This window comes from Protobothrops mucrosquamatus, unplaced genomic scaffold (assembly GCF_001527695.2).
Source record: "Protobothrops mucrosquamatus isolate PMUCROS unplaced genomic scaffold, P.Mucros_1.0 scaffold_177, whole genome shotgun sequence".
In the NCBI taxonomy this organism is placed as follows: domain Eukaryota; kingdom Metazoa; phylum Chordata; class Lepidosauria; order Squamata; family Viperidae; genus Protobothrops; species Protobothrops mucrosquamatus.
In genome coordinates, this window is record NW_015386253.1 from 2,890,458 (window position 1) to 2,901,012 (window position 10,555).

The following is a 10,555-nucleotide window of genomic DNA, read 5'->3' on the forward strand; positions in this document are numbered from 1 at the left end:
CTCAACAGCGAGACACTAGTGAAGCAGGCACAGCAGCACCTGCATTTTCTGCGTCGCATGAGAAAAGCACATCTTCCTTCCCTATCCTGACCATTTTCTTCAGAGGAACAATTGAGAACATCCTGTCAAACAGCATAACAGTCTGGTTTAGAAGCATCACTGCTTCAGACAGGAAGGCGGTGCAGAGAGTGGTGAGGAAGGGTGAAAAGATTATTGGCAGTTCCCTCCCTTCCATCCAGGACATAGCATATAAGCGTTGCTTGAGCAGGGTTTGCAAGATGGTCTGGGATGCTACACATCCTCTTCACGACCTGTTTTCCTTGTTACCTTCTGAGAGGAGGCTCCGTGGTATCTGAAGCAGAACATCCAGATTCAGTGACAGTTTTATTCCATACAGTATTAATCTTGTGAATTCTAAAGCTTCCTCCTTTCGTTATGCATTCAGGATGGACAGTGATTAATATTTATATGTTACTTATATGTAAGGGTGTAGGTTTATACATATGTTGTGTATAGGATGTTTAAATGTGTGTTATGTATGTGTACACTTTGAGAGCAACTAAATTTCATTTTTAATATGTGCCATTGTGCCCACAGTAAAAATGACAATAAAGGTTATTTATCCATCCATCCATCCATCTCTACCACCTCTTGTTTTGTGTTGCCTGTTCCCAATATTTCATTGGTGTGATATAGTTTAGCACTGGTTCATTTCTAATTTCAGATTCCATAAACATGTATCTGGATTTTATGTATTGTCTGCTATGTAAACCGGCATAAAATGTAATAGATAAACCAACTTTTCCAAGTTAACTTTCTTGTCAATGACCTTGGAATTCTCAGGCTACATTCTTAACACACCTGGGTACATGCCAAGTTTAGAGAGGTGAGTTTGACACCCCCGTTTTAGTAAATAAGAGCAGCAGCTAATAAACAGAGGCTATGGCAGCATTGGCTAAAGAATGGGATGGAGAACATGGCACTGTTGTGGTGCTGCTTCTGAAAATATTAAGTTTATGTTAGTTTTAACTGTTTTCATCTCTAAACAAGAAGTAGGGCCTTCAGTTTTCCAAATCTGTTTAAAATGAGCTTTGAAGACAGAGAAAAGGGGACAGTGGGGGAATTGTACAGGTCCTAAAGTTGTAGCTTGCTCATTCTTGCTTTGCTAGGAGCAGTTTTCCGGAAGTATTAGGGCCTCTTTAAAAATGCATCAGTCAGAACGCAGTGAAAGGTCTCTTTATCAAGCGCTGTCTTCAAACGAACATGTGCCGAGATAGAAATCTGGCTCCCGGATCACAAATCCTACAGCTTCGGAATTACCGGGTTTTTAAATTCCAGCACGGCGCCGAAGCATTCGACTCAAGCAGAAAAAAACCTGCGGCCTGTTCCTGTCGCCTTTAACGACTGACTGACACAGCAGAGAGAAGACCAGAATTGTCCCCGCCCCCCGCAACGCCCCTCCCCTCCCCAATCTGCATTGCCAGCGAGTGCTGACACATCTCGCTCTCTCAACCACGTTGCAAACTCCTCCTCCGGTAACTTTACGGGTATTGGAAGAAGAGGAATTGTAGAAAGAAAAGGAAGAGGCGGCGGCGCCCGAAGCGCCTCAGCGGCCCACAGCTTTGAGCTTGAACGGGGAAAGCGCGAAGAAATTAAAGCAAACCCGATCGCGGGGCGCAGAGACCATCCAGCCGCCACGCCGCGTACGTTTTGAGCGGAGCGTGACCTCCCACTACAGCCACAGTCCTCAAAGTGCCACGACGTCGAGAAAGCAAAGCAAACGATTCATTTCCCACGAGCCGCAGGTAGGACCCGCACTGGAGTAAGTAAGTCTGTGATTAAGCGCGTGCTTACAATGGAGTCAGTGAGAACAAGCCGGCCTTGTTCTTTCAGAGGAAGCGTCCATAAGACCGGGCTGACGACCTTTCGGCTTCGTTCTTTCGTGCGCAGCGGAATATCCCGGGTTAGCCCGCCCGCGCCCCGCAGAGCTGAAAAAAATCGGGGCTACAGAAAGCTCCACGTTTACCTCTAAATGGCAGCAAACGGATATAGAAAACTCCAGTTCTGTAGTGCCAACCAGTGATCATCCGAATGTTTGCATACTATATCGGGGTAGGACTAGCAAATATACTCGGGCTGCTTGCCATGGGCCAATGTCTCTCTCTCTCTCTTGCTTTAGCCGCTCATTTTAAGCAGTGATTGGATCTAGTCTTGAGGAAGTTAAGGAAATCTGGAGAGGATTTGGGGAGAAAAAGATAACTCTTTCACGTATAAGGTGGGCGGTGAAAGGCAAGACGTGAAAATAGCCAAGATTTCCTCTAGCTGGGGAAAAGATCGGAACGGGCTTCCTTCCGCCTCTGACTAAATTGTTATTTTTCCGAAGCTTGTCTTTCTTTCCCCAGAGTTTGGGGGCTTTTCGAGTATACGCCGTCACAGTATAACTGTTTTCTTTTCAGGCTATAAATTTTCGAGCTAGCGCAAACTAAATTCACTGAGATAACGTTGGCCTGAAGGTTAATATTAAACTAGAGTGCAATTCCTTTTTCTGATGACAAAAGGTGTATTTTGGCTTGAATTTATTGCTAAATTAATCTTATCTTTTTTAATTTTAGTATTTTTGCTGAAATGATGCTAGGCAGAATTGAAGAAATATTTGTGGGAGCCATAGATTTCGTCACAAACTGAAAATTCAAAGAACTTGGACTTTTAAGTTTCTTGAGGAGTAATCAGGACTTAAAGGTTCCAGTGGATAATCTAAAAAATATACTGTTTTGAAAAATATCCTGAAATGTGAAATTTTCCCTGTCTATTTTTCTCATAAGAAGTAGCAAAGAATTTTAGTAACAGTGGAATTTTGTTGAGTTAAACGTAACAGATTAACTTTAATATTGAAAATATTGACTAATTTGAATGAACAAATAAACATTTAAAAATGGATAAATACAATGATCTGGGTTTAGAGGCAAGTAAATTTATAGAAGACCTCAATATGTATGAAGCTTCCAAAGATGGTCTCTTTCGAGTAGACAAAGCTGTTGGAAATAACCCAGAATTTGAAGAAACCAGAAGAGTTTTTGCTACAAAAATGGCTAAAATTCACCTGCAGAAACAACAAGAACAAGAGGAACTGGTGAAAGGAGCCTCGGGGGCTTTGAATGGTGGATTTAATTTTGGTGGTCAGCTTCCAAGTTATTTTGTAGTCAAAGACACCACAGGAACAAATAAATTGCATCCAGGAGAAAATGTTGCTAAGCCCCCTTTGTCTGTACCATCAACAGTATGTGCAGGTCATCAGCTCGCTTTTCCAAGCCAGCCTCAATGTCACAGTGATGGGGAGCGAACAAAAATATATCAAGATGACTATGGATATAGCAGCAGTCTACAGAGTCCAGAAACTCCTGGAGAATCAAGTTGCCACAGATCAGGTCAGACAAACCCAGGTGGTTCTAAGGCAGTTCTTCCTTCCCTGTCATGGGATGAACACAGCAATGGTGATAATCAAACAGGTGTTCAAGGAAGGAGGAAAAGTGCTAGTAAGCTTTGCAGCCAGAAATCAAATATCGGCTCCCAATTATGGTCAAACAGCCAAGATGGCTCATTGCAGAGAAGCCCTACAAAACCTCATGCAGATCTTCATCTATGCCAACAATCTCAAAGCCCTTACAGATCTTCAGAAAGTGGGTATGGAAGTCAGGAAAGTGGAAATGAAGGCTCTGGACTTAAAAGCTGTATCCAAAACCTAACTTGCCAGAGACCATCTTTTTCCCATGATAGTACCCCCTTGTCTTCTTCAGTTGGGATTGATGATGAATCAGCCATGAGATATTCACAGCAGAAATCTCCATCATGTTCTGTTTCATCAGTACATTCTTCTCAGACTCATCAGTCTGTTAATTTTCATCCAAATAAAAGTAGTGGAGACAACCACCCAAGGCACAGCAAAAGCACTCAACCTTCAATTTCTACTCCAGTGCCTTCAAGTGCAGATTATCAGCAGCACAATATTCATCCATACACTTCAGATCATTTTGTAGTTCATGGTCAAAATCACAGGCTTAATTCTTCTGGTTCTGGTCTGAGTCTTGAGCAGAATTCTATCACTGCAACATCTCATGGACCAATGATTTCTGATGTTCCCAAATCTCCTTTTAAGGAGAGTATCGCTGTTCAGCAGCATGACTCTGGTCCCCAAGAAATGTCTGGTTCTGCAAAAATAAAATTACCCTGTCAGATGCTCCTTTCACAGCAAGACCAAGGGCCCTCTACTGCTGAATTAAAATTAGAAGCTCTTACTCAGCGCCTGGAGCAAGAGATGGATGCATGTCCCAAGGCTGACTACTTTGGTAAGTATATGTATTTTCTTTATAGCATAATGTACATCTTTTAAAATGGTGTGTTTAATGATAAATGTTACAATATTTGTACCCGTGAACATACTTTTTCATGTATTTTTCTTTACTGTTGATCATTAGTTTAACTAATACTTTTAAAATTATACTTTCTGAAAACTACTATTTTAATGTAATAACTTAGGTAGATAATAAATTAGAGAAGAAATGAATTAACCCCCCTTTTTAAAGATGAACTTTAGTCTTAAAGTATGCAGCCCCAATTTTTCTTTCCTAAAATCATTTTTTCTGGAGCAATAAATTAAAAGCTAATAACTGAGTGTTTATAACCAACATTTTTGGGAATTTGGCAGGTAGCATAAATAATAATATTGGCCACAAACTTGTTATTTTGAAGTGAATGGCAAAAAGGTAAGTGTTGCACTTAACTGTACAGCTGTGCAAAGCATTTGAAAGAGTTGTTTTACCAAGCACTTTAGCAAAGCAAAGTACTTTTACTCAGGGCATTACATCCTTTAAAGATTCACATAGCTGGTTTGAAGTCTCCTTCCACTTGTTTTCATGTACCTCTACATATTTAGATAACACTTCCTGCTATGGCAGCAAATGCATGCAATAGACAGGCATGGACTGCTTTCAGAGCAGCCATGCCCATTTTCCAAAGGATGCTGAGGCCTTAATGCTTCAAGGAGAGGTTATTTGCTCATAGTAATGTATTTTGTAAAGCACCTGTTTCAGATTCTTTGCAGTTGTACTTGATGGTAATCTGTTCTGATTTTAGATTGTTTTTGTTTGCAACTAAGTCAACAACTTTCCCAGCTGATGTCAAGGAATAATTGCAAAGTTGGCTTTCAATCCCTATTTGTTGGACTCACTGTATGGTTGTTGGGATGAAGTGCCAAGACTTTTCATTATTTTAGGAGGAACAGTTGCTGCTTAAGCTCCTCACCTGTGTAAATGAGAGCAGTGCAATGAGTCAATTGAGGGCACATTCTGTACAATTAGTGGCACATTCTGTACTACATGTTGATTGGGCATGCATGTCATGCTGATTCATAATGGGTTTGTTTGGTATTGGTACTAGTTACTGTACCCATAGTCCTCACCTCATGATCACAATTGAGCCCAACATTTCCATTTGCCCCATTTTATACCCTCTCTTGCTACAGTTGTTAAGTGAATCACTACAGTGGGTTAAGTTAGCAGTTAAGTGAATCTGGATTCCCCATTGACTTCATCAGAAGATTGCAAAAGGTGATCACATGACCCTAGGACATTGCAACCATCATAATTACATACCCTATCCTGAAAATAAGCCCTAGCTTGATTTGGGGGGGCTAATATAAACCCTTCCCCCCAAATAAGCCCTATTTTTGAGGTGAGGTACATGCCTAAAAATCAAGCTAGGGCATGGTAGGACTGCCACAGCCAGGCCTTCCATGCCCCGACACCTGCCAAGCCGCTGCCGGAGTTCTTCTGTGGTTGCTTGCGGCCGCATGACTTGTTTTGGGCTGGTGCCACCACTCGCGGCAGGAGGCTGCATAGTGCTTCAGGCCGTTTTGGGCTGGTGCCACCACTCATAGCAAGAGGCCATGTGGCACTTTGTGCATGCAGCCGCGAGTGGTAGCATTGGCCCAAAGCGCTGCGTGACCTCCTGACGCAAGTGGCGGTGCTGGCACGATTGGTGCCATGTATGCGGCCTTGAGTGGCAGCGGCAACCTGAAGCACCATGTGGCCTCCTACTACGAGCGGTGGCAATGGTGCAATGTGCCACATGGCATCCAGCCGCAAGCAGCGGCAAGTGGCTGCTGAAGAAATCAAGCAGCGGTGTGACAGGTGTTGGGGCGTGGGAGGCCTGGCTGCAGTGGTCCTAAGGTAAGACATCCCCTGAAAGTAAGATCTGGTGCCTCTTTTGGAGGCAAAAAATATATAAGACCGGGTCTTATTTTGGGGGAAACACAGTATTTCAATATGGTGAATGCCTAGATACAATTACTAAGCAAGTTATTTATTAATCATCTTTTTGGGGAGTTACTGGGCATGTAAGGAATCTTGTAATGAAAGTAGCCAATGCTACTGTGAACCTTGGTTTATAAGTTAATATGTTGTGTAAATTCAGCCAATTGATGGTTCTTCTGTAGACAATCGATAAAAGGCCAAGACTTAAATTGATGTTAGAATTTAGCCAGAGAGTGAATATATAAGTTGATGAAGTAGCTGCACTGTATTATACTGTCCTTGTGTTAGAAGGTAAGCAGGCAGAGAGGAATGACTATAAATTCTCTGAACAGTTCCTTGCAACTCCTTGTGCTAATGAAGGATTTTCCTTCAAAAATAATGCAGTGAGTATAACTAGAATTTGTAGAACATTTAGTGCAACTTGTGTTAAAGGCACCAGTTATGAAAGACTGTTAAGAGACAGATATCCCAAATCATTTTTTAAAAAGACCAATTAAATATGGCATATTTAATTCTCAAGACTACTGTGTGTCCCAGAAAATAAGACCCATCCAGAAAATAAGTCCTACTCTGATTTTTTAGGGTGCGCCTAATATAAGCCCTACCCCCAAGAATAAGCCCAGAGGAGTGTACATGGCCAGCACAGGAGGCAGTGAGTGTGTCGGCTTGCCCGTGGCTGCATTGAGCCAAGAGGCTATGGGGCATGTCAAGATCATCTGCCTGGCATGGCTGCAGGCAAATTGAGCGATGGTGGGACGGAGTGGGCAGCATGTCAGGATTGCCTGCCCCAGCGTGGCTGTGGGCAAGCTGAGAGACAATGGGACAGAATGGCGGCACCTCGGGATCACCTGCCTCCTCCTGTGCCTCTTCTTTTGCCTGCTGCCAGAGCCGCCGTGCGAGCCTGCTGCGAGCCAGGTGGCCGCACAGCGCATCCGGATCGCCTACCTTCCCCCGCCTCTGCCTCCGCGCTCAGACTTACCTGTGCTGCACCAAGGGGACAGCAGACTTCTGCTGGACACCATCAGCACCCACATGCTCGCCACCTCTTGTATGTGCTGGGGGTTGGGGCACCCGGCTGGGCTGATCACCCTGATATCGTGTTTCCCTGAAAATAAGTCCTAATGCGTCTTTTGGTGCCAAAAAAATTATAAGACTGTGTCTTATTTTCGGGAAAACATGTATGCTTCCTATTGTTTATTCTTTCCTTCAAAATGTGTTGAATAAAGGTGACATGTGTTTCACTTTGCAGACAAGACTTTAAAAAACATTTTGATGAAGAATAGCAGACTTGATGAGGTAAAGAAAAAACAATTTGCTGGTTTTGCCTTTTTTCTTGGTACCTGGAATATTCTCATTTATAGCCTTATGGATGGTTCACATAATACAGACAAGTCCTGTGTTGTTGACTTTCTCTTTTCTGTTCAAACCTTTCTCCATGTTTTATTTAAATAGATTTTTTAAAAAACCTTGAGAAAAGCTGCATACCAAGAAATAAGATATTTACAATTTATCTTGTAAAATCATAAATCTCTTAAGATTTCAGATTCTTTATTTTTATATTTATATTTTGAAAACAGTTTTTTAAAATATCAATTATTCAAGAATTTAGATACGGTATGCCTTTCCTCTACAGGGTCAGTCCAGTAACTGCAGGACTATTCTAGCCCATCCTCATATTTGGCTTACAGTATAGTAGTGTAATATGTAGCCTGGAAGTTGTTGCTAGTGCAAAATTCAATAGTCAGGTGGCTTAGTGGACCCCTCACATCCACATGTTACTCTTACTCTTATCTTAGCTACAAGTTACTTCTAGTTTAAGATCTAACTATTGACATATAGGCCATAAAATAAACAAAATATCTGTTAGATTGCCTTCCCCATTATAAACCTGCACAATCACTAAGATTATTTGGAAAGATTCTTTTATGGGTTACACAATCAGTCCCTTGCATATAAGACTTTTCAGTGGTAGCAATTGCATTTTGGCATGCTTCCTAGGTTAATATTTGAAGTTGTTATTAAATTGTTTAAGCACTTAGTGTAAACAGATTATTTTTTCTTTTAGCTCCTTTTCATTTTTAATACAAGGTAGTAGTGCATGACTTGCAACCATTCAATTAGTGAGCTTTTAGTGTTACAATGGTCATGAAAAAAGTGATTGACCATTTTTCACAGTTATGATCTTTATGCAACACCACTTGGCCTCTCGGTGCTGTGAGGACAGCGCCCCACTGCCTGCCAAAACCGGGCAGGCTGGGGGGTGGGCGGCATTGCATAGGTAATGTCGACTCTCACACTGCTCGCAGCATCTCCTCCCCAGGAGCCCACCAAGCCGGATATGTGAAATAGGAGAGGGCCATTTGCTGGCCACTTCCAGACGATGGTGCGTTTCTTCATTCTTCGCAAAGGGTGTCACCTCCCCAGCGTGCGCCCAAGGGGCAGGGCTGATGCGGCAGGAGCCAGTCCCTCGCTGTTTCCAGGCGGCCTTGTAGAGCTAAGACTAAATGCGTTCCAGCATGGATGGCCACCACAAAATTATGCATTGGCTCCCCGCCAGCCTGGGCTGGGGCCAAGGCAGCAGGGACCATTCCCTTGTTGTTTCCAGGATGGCTCTACAGACCACATGAAACCACTTCGCGGGCTAGATTTGGTGGGCAGGCCTTGTGTTTTCACATGTCTGGTATAGAGAGTCTTAAAAAGTTAAAGGTAGAAAGCCAATAAGAATTGCTGCAAGAAATAGGAAGAAAAATACTCAGAAAGCCAACTTTAGCATTTAGATGTGAATGGGAAAACTTGTCATAAATAAAAATGAAAAAAAATTCCATCTCGAGTTTAAGGACATCAAGGAGAAAATTATCAGAAGCATGATAAAGTAGTATTGAGAAGACCTGCAAACTGGTGGGAAATTTTCAGTTCTCAGTAGATAGATTTCTTACTAGATATTGGCAAAAAAGAATAAAGTATAATAGCATTGTAAAACAAATAATGATATTAAAGAGTATATTCCTACTGAATATTGATATAAAGGCATTGTCCTTTTGGACATAATTCCAAAGTAGATTTCATCCTGTTCAATTATTACTCACTTATTAGACACATTTATTCTTCTGTTTTCCTTAACACATATACAGACATCTTGTAGTATTAAATAATAATATTTGAATAATTGGTATTTAGGTCTTACAGTCTTGGCAGTTCATAGATTTCAAAGCCAACTGTAACCAATGAGCATAGTCTACTGCAGAGGTCCCCAACCTTTTGGGTACCAAGGACCAGTTCCGTGGAGAGAGGTTTTTCCGCGGACTGGACGGTGCGTGATTTTGTGTGCTGCCTGCATCCTGCGGATGGGGCTTGGCTTGTTTGTGCAGCCCGGTTGCTGGCATGACGCGGCCCAGTACCAGTCCACAGAGCAGGGGTTGGGGACCCTTGGTCTATTGGATTCCCATTCCTGTTACATATGACAAAAGAATGAAATAAATGTATATATGCATGCATGAGCACACTTACTTCCTAAGCCAGTGCTGTAATACTTGTCATAAAATAATCATAGCATTTAGAGGGAAGAAAATCCTTTTTCAATAGAGCATTTTTTTCCTTCTTTGAGCATATGAACCTTGTTAAGGTAACAGGATGAGGAAAATGCAGAATGTGTTTGTTTCTGATAATTAAAAAGAAAATCTGCTTAAATTTCCTTGCTTCTCACTGCCTTGTTCCTCCTTTGTCTGCTTTAATTTAACATTTCATCAAATTCTTGATGCTATAAAACTAAATAACTCATTTAGTCCTGGGGATAATTTTTGAAATTTTTGTTATTTGTGTAATCTGATTCTGATAAATTATCTTTTCCTCCTCGTCCTCCTCCTCCTCGTCCTCCTCTTCCTCCTCCTCCTCCTCCTCTTCTTTAGGAACCTGTGTGAAATGCAACAAAGGTGTATATGGTGCAAACCAGGCCTGCCAGGCAATGGGGAATCTCTACCATGATGGATGCTTCACCTGTGGAGCATGTAGTAAGTACTGTAACTATATTAAACGGAACTCTCTTATCATATCAATATAAAATTTTTATTGTTTTCATCATAAAAAAAACAACACCAGTATTACACAATATTATTACACAATATTATATCCCACCCCCCCGGACTTCCCAAACCAAATCCCAGGCTAATATTCAAATATAAGTAAACGAATATTAATTTCTCTAACTCCACAAACTCTATTATAAACAATCCATCTCCTCCATATTAATA

At 41.7% G+C, this 10,555-nt stretch overlaps 1 protein-coding gene across 1 annotated transcript in view; it reads left to right on the top strand.

Moving 5' to 3' along the window:
- Positions 1-2,924: 2,924 nt before the first annotated feature.
- The window catches only part of LIMD1 (LIM domains containing 1), a 30,556-nt gene continuing 22,925 nt past the window's right edge, over positions 2,925-10,555 (top strand). Inside the window, exons 1-2 of the mRNA XM_015822957.2 lie at positions 2,925-4,343; positions 10,214-10,315. Coding sequence (XP_015678443.1) covers positions 2,933-4,343; positions 10,214-10,315 — 1,513 coding nt within the window. The 5' untranslated portion in view covers positions 2,925-2,932. The remainder of the gene's footprint in view (positions 4,344-10,213; positions 10,316-10,555) is intronic.